Below are 12,498 nucleotides of genomic sequence, written 5' to 3'. Positions count from 1 at the left end.
CAGGTTGCTCCAGACATTAGTATGCTGGGAAAAAAAATATGGTAAAAGGGCCAAAATGGCAGAAACATGGCAGCTTTTCCTCGGAGTACGCGCACCTACACGTCCCCTGGTACAGCTTTCCTATCGGCTCCAGCCCGGCCAGCGCCGCCCTCCCTCGGGCACCGCCACAGCGAGCGGCCCGGCGCTTCCTCCTGTGTACCCATCATGGCGGGTGAGAGGGAGCCTCGCTCTGCCGATGGCCGGGTGACATCGTGCCGTCGCCGCGTGGTGGCGGTAGTGAGCAGGCGTGAGGGTGTCACGTGGGTCTGCTCCCAGGGTACAGCGGGCGCGCTGGCGTTGGTTGCCATGGTGCTGCTGTGAGGGGAGGGGGTTCCGCCGTCATGGCGCTGTCCGCGCCGGCCCCCTCCCGCGTCTTCGCCGAGCTCGTCCCGGCCCAGGCTCCGACTCCTCTAACTCCGGCCCAGGCGGGACGCGGCGGACCCTCGGCTCCGTCCGGCCGGGAGGTGCACGTGAGCGGCAGCGCGGAGCTCAGCGCCGGCCCGGACCGGGCGCGGGTGTCGGCGCGTCTGAGCAGCCGGAAGGAGGCAGCCGGGGCGGCGCGGAGCAGCGTGACCCGCCGGCTGGAGTACATCGCCCAGACCGCCCGCCAGCGCGGTGTCCCGGTGAGAGACGCCCCCCCCAGGCTTCCGCCTCCTGCAGGCGCCGGCGGCGGAGCGGGGACCCTCTGTGAAACGGCCGGCGGGCTCTGGAGGGCGGGCGGTTTCCCTGGGAGAGACGAGTGGAGGAGCGGGCGGGTTAGCTCTCATCTGCTGGGGGGTCCACTCGGAGCCTCCCCTGCCACGCTCGGCAGCCTGTGGGGTAAAGGTGTCTTCGTGACGGAGACGGGAGCAGGAGCAGCCCTGAGTGGAAAGGCGCCGGCTGAGGGGCCCCGGGAGCGGTGCTTGCATCGGCCTGACCGGCGGGAGGCGCAGAAGTAACGGGAGTAACGGGGTTTGAAGCTTTCGGCCCGCTGTCTCAGGAGTGCGCTGGGGGACTGCTGTGAAAGCCTGCCTGTGCTTGGGAGCTTGTAACTTTGCCAGCCCCAGCAGAAAAGATGGAATGTCGCAATCGGGCTGTCCCAACAGGCCGTTGGCTTGGCTTGGGAAAACTAGCCTGCTTCGATGGCGCTTTGAACAGCCTGGTCTAGTGGAAGGTGTCCCTGCACGCGGCAGGGGTTTTGAAATAGATGATGTTAAGGCCCTTTCCAACCCAAACCATTCAATGAATGCAGTCCTTATGTGCATACGGATGAAACTGTTAAAGTGGTACAGAGCAACGTAACCCGTACACGTGTGTTAAGTGTCAGTATAGCTATGTGATGGCCATAGCTTACCAACAAATGCCTGCAGAGCTTTAGTAGAGAGGTATGAAAAAACACGAGATGTGGTCAAGGCAGCCAAAGTGACACAACCCCTTTGTAGACTCAAAAGCTTCATTTACCATAATAAGATTTTTGGCCTCAGGAAGTGATTTGTGACAATGAGAAAAGCATAGTCTTGCCTTTAAAGCTTTTTGTCCGTAAAGCTCTAAACCTTTATAAATGCTCATAAGGGTGATATTTGTCCTAGCAATTATGTTGCTGATGTTTTTTGATTTTATAAAATGCTTTTGAATAGTGTCCCACACCTAGGACTCTTTTTAAAAACAGAACAAAGCTGATCTTTGATGGAGTAAGTGGTTGCTTTTGCAAGTTACTTACTAGTGAATCTCCTCAGGAAGTTTGTGCCCTTTTAGTGTATTCACAAATGAGCTGAGGAAAAAGGAGATGACAGTTTGCCATCAACACCAAACTATTTAATGTAAAAAACAAAGGATTGCAGAAGGGCGTCATGGTACTGTGTGGTGTTACAGTGCAGTACAGGATTAGTAAATGCGATGTAAGAGAGTAAGTTCGTTGGCCTAAACAGCGATGAGTTACAGTGAAAATGCTCATGTTTCCAACTCTGTATGCATTTGAAGTGCAGTGCCCCAACAAAATAGGATTTACTGTTTTCTTATTAAACTGACAGTGATGCTATCAGTGATCACCTTTGTGTTTCTAAATAAAGCATTTGTTCAGGAATAAAGAAGGCAATAAAAAAGACCCATGATTTACAAAAAGGTCATATTGGAGCTGTGGGACTAGAAGGTAAGGAGAGATGGAGGCTGCTGTGGGCTAGAGACCTGATCCTGCTCCATACGTTTTTCTGGAAAGCATGGCTGGGTACGTGTCTGTCACAAGAAGCACAGTTCTGTTACCATCAGAATGACTTTTTCAATCAGAAATGGTGAATTTTTGTATGGGGTTACAGGTTGAATGCCTTCAGTTTCTATGAAGTTAATTAATAGGAGTTTAAAGTCTGGTGGGATGGAGCACCTCCTGTGAGGGAAGGCTGAGAGAGTTGTGGTTGTTCGGCCTGGAGAAGAAAGGGCTCTGGGGAGATCTTAGGGCAGCCTTTCAGTTCTTAAAGGGGGCCTATAAGGACAATGGTTAGACTTGGGTACATGCAGTCAGATTCAGAAATGTAATGCGAGCAAGTGAGGAGTGGTGGTGTAACATAGGTGGAGAGGTAACTGTTTTTACACTGTGAGAGCATTCAGTGTCTTATTATAGTTATAATATTTTCACAGTAATCTTTTTGTTGTTTCAGAGATACCAGGTTTTGGAGAATGAAAATGTTCTTTCTGCTTACTTTGGGGACTGTGAAATGCTGCTTAAGTTGTAGGTTTCTCAGTGTTAGCAAAGTGTTAGCTCTAGGGAACTCCAAGAAAAACAACACGAAGTTGGGGGTTTTTTTCAGAGTAGTTCCCTGCAGTATAATTTTTAGTGCTTTGTTCCATCCAATTTTAAATCACTCAACTGCTGGAGCTTTTATTTGCCTTGCAGCTTTTCTGCTAACAACTCTCACTACTGGCAATTTGTTCTTAACCACATTTACTAACATCACTTGTAGCTAATACCATTCTAGACCACTGTAAAATTAATATCTCTTCACAATCTCCATACTGTTCTAGTTGTTGCAAGCTTATGTAAGGCCTCTTTATAAATCAGATGGCTATTCTATATATTTATTTTAATTAAGCCATAAAACAATTTCCTTAACCCTTGTTATTGCTATCATAGTAAGCCTGTGAGGAACCAGATCAGAAGTGCACAACCTCTGCAGCAGCAGGAGCTTGCATTAGCAGTTTGTCAAGATGCCTAGGGGCAGCACCTAATTTCCATATATATTTACACAGGATTTTAATCAGAAATAGATGCACATAGTGGCATTTATTTATAGAGTGCTGTAAGTATATGCAGCACTACAGAGCATAGAATCTGCTTTGAAGGCTGCAGGGAAAGTAAAATCAATGGGGAATCCAATCTCTCTTACTCAGCCCAGCTGCTCAAAAGCAGCATTTTTTTCCCTTTCTCTGGAAGCAAACTGATTTTATATTTACCACCTAGCGTTTTATTTGGGGAGTAGAGATAACACTTGTGTTCTTTAATCGCTATATCTAATAATTGGCATTGGCCATCTTGTTTAAAAATAACAGTGGTAGTATTTGTTGTACCAGTCAGAGTGTTATTTAACAAAACAAACCGGCTCACAAACTATATCCAGTGGGCTCTGGCTTAGAGTTTGTCTGTACTAGGATATATCCTTGGATATATGTGCAATATCCTCCATATTTTGAAATCGTTATTTAGGAGTCACAGCTATGGATGCACATCCAGTCAATCAGTTAAAAAGAGAGTTTGTAGTTTTGCTCACTCAGTTACAAAATCTTCCCATTTCAATATATCCTTGAATAAGAAAGGTATAAACCTTTGTAAGACATCACCTTTTTTAGACTACCATGTATTTTAAGAAATACCCCCAAAGTATCTTTGCGTTTGCTGAGTACAAATCTGCTTTTTACCCATCTTAAAATAACTGTTTCCACATACTTCAGTTATTTCTTGAATGGACATTAAGCAGCAGAAACTTCTTCACCATAGATTTTTAGGCTGTCATTCTGTCCGACTAATGCCAGACAGAGCTGAGTGAGTGAGCAGATGGGAGGCTGGAGCATGGGTACCCAGTGCCTAACTGGGGTACATGCCGACTAGAGCTGCTTATCATCCTTACCTACCCAGGGACACTATGATGTTTTGAGATACAAGCATGCATCGAGACTCTCAATAACCATTTCTTTATTACTAAGAACACAAGTACTTTAGGTTGTTTAAATATGTTTATTTTTCATAATGTAAAGTCATATTAGATAGATCAGTGCAAATGTACAAGTAAATTGTAAGAGGTATTTCCAGGTGTCTGCAGTTTTTTTTTGTTTATAGCTACACCCAGCAGCATCTTACCACAAGGGTGCCTTAGCGTGTATTTCCAAACTATAAACACTTTCCCTTACTAAGGCTGGTCTTGTGTTTAATGACAAGGTCTCACAGTTTTGTTTAACTCAGTAACAGGAGCAGAACGCATAACTTAATCTGCAGATGGGCTTTCTCATACTGTCTTGTTATACAGCTGTTTCCTTGCAGCATGCTTTTGCGAACTTACCTATTTAGGTTTTTCCCTGTTCTCTTCCTGGATAAAGGAGCAATCATTCCTGTAAAGAGCAGTGGTGTTGTGAGGATGGACACGATGGTCCTGTGGAGAAAATATTGTTCAGAAATAGGTAAATATGTAGCAGATAGGTAGGAGGAAGGGCTATATATGATTTTGTTCTGTTGAAAAGGAAAATACAAGGTGGAACACAGGTCTAGACTAGATGTTAGAGGCTCAGTGGGATAATGACTGTCTTTTTCATTTTTGTTTTTTAGAGTATCTGCAGCAGTGATGGTTTATGTCACTGCTGACTTGGAGAATAGGCTGTATAACCGGAATACAAATGCTATTCTGTTAAGAATTGTTCAGTGGCTTTTGGGGTAATTGAGTTCTCACGTAACAATAATGTTATATTCATTTAATTTTCCTATTGCGATTTTGACCCACAGATTTAGAAAATTGAGAAAGTTATAGCAGAAGTCCTGCACACATGACACATCAAAAGTGTAGCTTTCCCTCAGTGAGTGAAAACTTATTTTTCCTGTGGCTTTTGAAACCAAATGGATAGGCCCTCTGCCAAAATATGAGCAATAGACATAAGCAGTAGGGGAAAATAAAAAAAGCCTTTTGCTTTTGATGTAGTCGAAGTTTTGATTCCAACTTAAAATTCAGCCATCACCTACCTGTCTTTTCCATATCTTAGTCCAACACAGGAACAAAGTATCTAACCGAGGATGTATCACAGGAGGCAACCTTGTTATGACTTAAGTGATTATTTCGCCTATTTATCTTCAGAAACACGTATTTCACAGCTACTGTCAAATCTGGTGGGATAAAAATTAGCTGCGAGGGAAATTTTATAATAGACGGCACAAAATGATCTTTCAGTTGATCTTGCAATAGCGCCTGGAGCCACAGGATGGCACTGTCCTTAAATACACAAGAACCTCGTGGAGGGCAAAACCAAACTGGAAGCTCGAACCTGTTCACCCCGAAAGAGGACTTTTTCGAAAAGATGATTAAGGAGTGGGGACAAGGGAATGCAAATGCATTTTTTTCTTTTTTTACGTTTTATTACAGCATAGTTATTTCTGTGAAATGAGAGTTGTAGAAGAAAGCTTCTCTCTGTGGTTATTTATGTAAGATATGTAAGGGCTCTAGAAAAATATCTTTCTTGTCAGTTGTAATTGGATTCTGTCATAAATAGTAACATTTGCTCCATTTTGAAAGTTAAATGAGTTGTTGGTTCTGGACTCACTTGTTCACTCTTTAGCAAACAACAGCCAGCCACATAAAAGGGGAAATACAGTTTTTAGTGACTAACTGGCTCTGGTCCTTGCCCTTACTGGAAGAGATTATCCAAGAATAGGACTGTTGTTCTTGGATTTGAGTACTACCAGTCAATCAAAAAATTGACATTTCAAAATTTGTTTCTTGTAGGCTGCTGTGCAATGGTAATTATGGATCAAATTTCCATATGATATTTTAAAAGGAAAATGCTTCTCATGATTAATGTCATTATATAAACTTACGCATGCATGCTACAGGAGAAACTTGAAGATTTGGGCCTCCGTAGAAAATATTCAGACACAAAGCATCTTTTGAAATGTCAGTCAAAACTGAAAGCAAATATTGTTCTCCTGTGCAAACAAATTTAGTAAGTAAAACTTTTTCAGTAATTGAAAGGCTTAGTAGCTGCTTCCCTATGACTCCTGGCTATTAAATTCGAAGTGATATTTACAATTAAATTTCAAACTTTGCTTTTTGTTGTGTTGTAGTAATTTCACAATAAAGTGTTCCTCCAAACTGTTTACTGAAAAAGCAAGTGTGTGAGAGAAATGTGATTGTTAGACCACTAGCAAGCTTGTCACATACTCAGCCACAACCAAAATTATTCTGTACCTTAGTTCAGTATCTTATTTATAAGTCACAGAGGATTTGCTAGTGCTCTGTGCAGCCATTATGTTGAATAATGTAGCTGCTGTGAATGCAAAAGTGTCACTGGTGGAACAGTTTTTAAAGGTTATCATTCTGCCAGAATAACCAGTGCTCAGTCATTGTTCTCATCACCTTGTTACAAGACACTGCTGTTAAAATATCTTAAAATAGGGGCCTGAAATGCACTTTTCACACCCGAACTTTCTGAAAGCAATTGAAGCTTCTAGATTTTTGAACCAGGTGAATTCACAGTCACACTTTGATACACACCACTTCTAGCTAGCAGTCACTTTGAAGACCTAGTTGTTCTCTTCAAGTGAAAAGTGATAAAATGGTGTTATAGAGCTACTGTATAATTTAAATAACATCAGGAAGTCTTTAGCATGCAGCTAGTTTTTAACTGAAGAGTTTTGCATGGAAAATTCCATATTTCTGTTGCAAAGCCATAAGTAATAAGCTAAAACAGTTCAACCTTTACAAGGCACAATGTACATACAATTCCAACAGGTGCTTTATTTCAGTCTTTTAAGATCCTGTTCTTGTACTTTGTTTTAGGAAGAAAATATGACTGTAACAGAGGATTTTAATAGAGTAGAAAATACTTACCAAATGGAAGCAGAGGTACGTATTCAACCTAACCAAAAATATTAACAAAAGGAGAATAAGAAATATTTCAAGGATCAAGGAGGACAGACTGCAAAGCCTGCCTTTCCTCATACTGAGGAGTAGGTGTTCTTTAAAGGCAGCACAGTCAAAAGAAGCTATTGAGGATGGCAGTTTAAAGCAGATTTCAGATGGTGTCTTCTGTCTTGTGTAGAACTTGTTTTCTGCCACTATAATAGAGAAAAAAAATCCTTTCTTCTCAGATGAATGTGTGCTTTTTAAGTGTTAGACAATGCTACAGAAAGGAATATTTGGTTCTGGAGCTCTACAGCTGTTGTTCTGTGGCAGTGTAAGCAAACCCACGATTCTGCACTCTCCTCCACCCACTGCCCTTCCTGCCCTCTACTTCTTGCAAGGAGTTGTACTTAGGTAATCAGGTGATAGGTCAGTTCAGAAAGCATCTCCAGCTAATAACTCTTCTTTTTCCAGATTAGTTTTTATTTTTTCCATTATTTTAGCTCCCTGAACTGTAAGCAATGCAAGGCAGAGGACAAGAGTGGATGGGGGACAACAGTGGCATGGCAGCCATAATCTAGATCTGCTTAATCCACTCTTGAACAGCACCTGGACTTTGGTCTATCTGACACGACTCTGCCATTAGCTTGCTGCAAGTAAAGCAAAGCTAATTGTTTCCTGGGTAATTGACTTGGAATCCTGCAGGTAAAAAGTGCTGTGTGAAGCTGAATGTTATGGGAATAATCCTGTTTACTTCAGAAGTGGCTCAAGAGAGTATAATTTTGCATGTTTGTTCTGTAGTAATAAATAAATGCTGTGCTGGAGATATTCATTGAGGCAAATGATATATATTCAGCCAGTAGATCTTTTTAGACCATGAAACTTTAATGTTCACCCAGCAAATTTACAGATTCCTATGAAGAAATCCTGGAAGCCAGCGATACAATGATAGCTTAGTTCTATAGAGCTGTTATTTACAATCCCCTAAACCAGAGTTCAGCCTCTTTAGTCTTCTTGCTTTCAGGTATATTCTCATCTAAATAACACCAATAAATACAGAAATAATTGAGAATTTGGAGAACAAATTTGGGAGTTTTAGAATGAGTCTTAAGGTCTCATCAGTGTTGTGTTCTCAGTGACTTTAACTTCATAATGTAGACACCTACTATCATGAGAGCTTAAATCACCGTGTTTAACAATTTAATAAAACTATATTGAATTATGACAAGCTAAGGCTTACTTCAGTCTTCAGTGGTAACTTCACCAATCGTCTCCCTTCTGCTATTCGTTTTTTTTTTGTAGGTGGAAAGTTTGGATTTAGTGTTCATTTGTAGGCAGCTCAAACCAGGAGTAATTGCTGTTCAAGAGCTGCGTGGTTGCCTAGATCCTGAGTGTCAGAACTTGAAAAATCTAGCCACACTATTGATATTTGGGCTGCCCTGTGCATTTAACTATCAGTATGGTCGCTCTTTATGCAGAGATTAGTTTCTCCTTGCTTCTCCCTTTATCTGTGTACTTGTTTCATTAGTGCAGCTTCATAAACCAATGAAGCTCCACTGCCCAGTGTATTTGCATACTTCAGCAATATAAATGAATTTAAAACTAACTTCTGCTCGCTTCTTTACTAAAGAGTTTGCCATTATATTTGTGTTTTACACAAATGGAAGTCGTGCATTATTTCCTTCTACAAACTTTTCACCAGTTATCTGCTGTAAATCTTTAAAAAACTAAAGCAACGCCCAGATAGCTCTTTCAAGGTATAATCAAGAATACAAGACACACTTTCAACTGTAAGGAGATAAATTTTAATTCATGGTATAACAAAGGAAAGCTCTATAGTGTCTAAATCGTAATAGTTAATTTATTGCATGGTGCTGTCATGGAATGAATGCTATGTTGGGTTTTTACATTTATTGATCTACTCACCTCCCTATAACCTGTAGCTTCTTGTCCTTCACAGCCTTATCCAAACCTTGCAATGTTCATAATGGTTTTGCATACCCTTGTATTGCTTTTTCACACTTTTTAACCTTAATCATAATAGAAGAAATGGAAATGCTGCTTTGCATTGTAATGATTAAGTACCCCCTGCAAATGTAAGTGGAATTTATTTTCAGCTGATTTTTTTTAATGGGGAAAACCCAACAAAATTCACTGTTACTGCTCAGTTATTTTCTTCCCCTGAGGGCACCTGGTTAAATGCTTTTTTAACAATAAAGTTCCTGAGTGCCCAAACTGCCCCAGTCTGAGTAGCTTATCTCTTGATTAAGACTTGTGGTTCTTTTGTTTGAGCATTCTTTTGTTTCATCCCCTTGAGAGAACTAATCTCATAAACACTGATAGCAATCTGGAAAACACTGTGACAGGTCCTCACAGTGAGACTTCCAACTTTTCACAAAATACAACATGACAGTTTTCTGGCAAAACAGCACAAGAGGATGCATGCTTTTTATATATGGCAAGAACTCCCACTGAAGAGAGAAATCTAGACTTGGTCTCATCTTCAATCTTTGTTCAGATTGATAAAGCGCCTTGCAGAAAGCGATCCAGCCCCTGAGTTACAGATAGAGGCTGCAGAGCAGAGGTGAAGATGCAGACTTGGTGCAGTTGTGGAGGACAGGCATGAGCTTTTGTCCAAGTAGAAGATGGAATTGCACTGGCACTTCATCTTGGTCAATTTTTAAGGCTCTAAGTTCAGCTTTGCCTCAGTTATGTGGAGAGCTATGGAGCCAGTGCCACGATTCAAGCCAGGATGAGCTTACATGTGCTGCACCACTAGGCTACCGAGGGCAGTAAGACATGTGCAGTAGTTACTTTGTGATAATTGTCAATATCCATTTTTTACCTTACCCTATATATGAAGTAACCCCCTCCTCTCTCACCAAGCGATTCCACTGCCTTGAATTTTATCACATTTTCCACAAGGTAAGTCTATGGTATACACAGGAAGTTACTGCAGTGCAACTGAAGTACCATAACTTAGATTTCTGTACTGTATAACTTCACTGGGATAGACATCTGCAGGCACTGCAGCCGTCACGGGGCTGACTGTATGTCACGGGTCAGCAGCAGAATTTTCTTTACCACAGCTTTTTTAATTCCTCTCCTGTTGAAGGTGTACAAAAAGAAAGGAATGAGTCAGGAATAAAAGAGAGGGTGAGTCCGACTTGGTGGTAAGAGCATTGTACTGGGAAGTGAACACAAGGGATTTAGTTCTCCCAAAACCAAGATTTGGGAGCCAGGATTTCTGGTTCTGGAATGCTGTAGCAGCTCAGCATCATTGCTTCGCTCCTGGTGACTGTGCTCTGCTACAGGGAAAGGGTGGCTTCTGCCTGGAAAGTCAGTGCCTGGATTGGCACTTCCCCACAAGAAAAGTGGTAGGGCTCTTAATCTCTCTAGGGCTGACAGTGATGCTTGCTTTGCAGCACTCAGGAAAGCACTTGAATTCCTGATGCATCTGTATTTAATGTTTCTTATTGCCAAAGCCACAGATAGCTAGATGTTTAAACTGGTTTTAATCCAAGTCTGAAGTGCCCAGTTCTCTGTAGGCACTGAAGTGAGTCTTAAACCAATGCAGGGTTTTGAGCTCACTTGCAAGCTGGACGGGGCTACCCGTAGTTTATTCTCATAGTTTCGGTTTCTTGAACCTAATGCTTGGAATTAAAATGTAATTTTCCTTCCTGCACCATGATTTCCACATCATTTTGCTTGAACTTCTGCATAATTAACATCTAGTAACCTAAAAAAGGGAAGAACTGGGATGCACCTGGTCATGTGTCCCAAAGAGCACATTCATTCTTCAGATTGTCTACATACCAAGAATGCCTCACTTCCTCACAAAAGAGCACTTCTTAATCCTCAATTTTAAACCATTTTATGAACTACTTTCTGTTGAAAACCTAATTACAGTCTCTAGGGCTATGTAAAAGTGTTCTAAGTAAATAAATTTGGTGTTATATACAGGACTAATATGTTTACTCGGTTTTTACATATCTGGCTTTATACTGATTTATATCCAAGTGTTAAGTCATAGGGAGAAAATGAAAAACTTTGCGTGCCGTCTGTGTTCACTCCCAGGTCTGTATCATATTCAGTGACTTTGGAAAAATGCAGAATGTTTGCAATCTACTCATTGAAAAGTTAGGAACCTCTGTTACCATCAGCCCACCCCATTTCTACCATACACCAGAAGCTGTGGACACCCTTCGGTAAGTTCTCACTCATGCCACAGATTGTACAGCCTTGTATAATAGTTAATAGGAATACATAGAATACATAATTTATCCTGTTTGTAGTGGGAGTGAATTGTTTTCTTCATACTTATTAAAATTTATGTTCAAATATTTCAGTATTTGTTTCAAACATAACTTGGAAATTAATGGTTACCCTAGAAGATACAGCTCGTTCTTTTGACAGTGCCTATGTGCAAAAGGAGAATGTAATAAATGGAAGGATAAGCTACTGTGAATACTGGGTCAACAGAATTTGACTTTTGTCACTACGTCAGCATGTGTAGATTTGTGTTTATTTGTGAAGGTACAAGTGTGTTACCAGATGCTGGTAATTCAAAGTACCCTTGCTAATTCCAGTTACTCTTAGCTGCTGACATGATCTGAAAAGAACCATGTGTGGTGCTTGCTCAGCATCGAAACATGCTACTTTGAAGCTGAGAATCTTGATATTTTAGATTTTAACTATTCAAAGTGCTGCTTCTATTGATATTGCAGGGGCAGAGGGAATTTTAGTCTTGGTTTGGGTTTTGCCTCTTTAAACAAAAGAATTATATCTGGTGCAAGAAGCAAGCTCAGCTGGCTGCTGCTCACGGTTCTGCAGGTGTCGGAGTGTATCTCAGAGGTACCTAGGCAGGAGCTCAGGCCAGTGTGGTTTAGGAGCATCTGGGATACTCCTAAGCTACTGCGCAGAAGCTGATGGCAGGTGATGTGCTTACATCTATGCAGTTACAAAAGCTGAGGCTTTAAAAAGTAAAATACAATAAATGTTTGGCAGGAATACTTGGAATTCAGTTGGCCCTGTTATTATTGCGCTGCTGCTTCTTTCTCTCAGCCGTCAAGTCTGCGTTGCTGCTGTTGAAAACACCCGACGGAAGGCCCAGGAAGTCTGCCGGCTCTTTGGCCAGTCACTGGGAAAACCTTTATTAATAAGAGAAGAAGAAACAAGAGAATGGGGAGGCCACACTGAGAGTCACCTTCCCAACTCCCCAGATTTACTGACTCTGCAGGAAAGAATCCAGAATGCTACAGCTTATGCTTCTTGTAGAGTGTTCGCTGTGTTTGAGATAAAGGGAAAAGAAAACAGGAGAAACAAGTTGCTCTAGAAATCTTCAAACCCTACATATTAATAAATTTTTCACGCTTTTTTGAGTGTGTTGGGT

The 12,498-nt window shown here is 41.6% G+C and overlaps 1 protein-coding gene across 2 annotated transcripts; it reads left to right on the top strand.

Annotated features, from left to right (window-relative positions):
- The first annotated feature begins 285 nt into the window (after window positions 1–285).
- On the top strand, window positions 286–12,484 carry IRAK1BP1 (interleukin 1 receptor associated kinase 1 binding protein 1). 2 transcript variants are annotated; one of them, XM_061460433.1, is made up of 4 exons: window positions 286–662; window positions 7,044–7,109; window positions 11,184–11,314; window positions 12,171–12,484. In XM_061460433.1, the coding sequence occupies exons 1-4, from the start codon at window positions 381–383 to the stop codon at window positions 12,439–12,441; spliced, it is 750 nt and encodes a 249-aa protein (XP_061316417.1). In that variant the 5' UTR covers window positions 286–380; the 3' UTR covers window positions 12,442–12,484. The 2 variants fall into 2 exon arrangements, with proteins under 2 accessions (XP_061316417.1, XP_061316418.1); XM_061460434.1 differs by lacking the exon at window positions 7,044–7,109.
- Window positions 12,485–12,498: the final 14 nt, after the last annotated feature.

This window comes from Pezoporus flaviventris, unplaced genomic scaffold, assembly GCF_033815535.1.
Source record: "Pezoporus flaviventris isolate CSIRO_AGI_PZ_B2104156 unplaced genomic scaffold, CSIRO_AGI_Pfla_v1 ptg000031l, whole genome shotgun sequence".
NCBI lineage: Eukaryota > Metazoa > Chordata > Aves > Psittaciformes > Psittacidae > Pezoporus > Pezoporus flaviventris.
The sequence above is the reverse complement of the archived record's forward strand: the minus strand, read 5'-3'. Positions and strand labels throughout refer to the sequence as shown.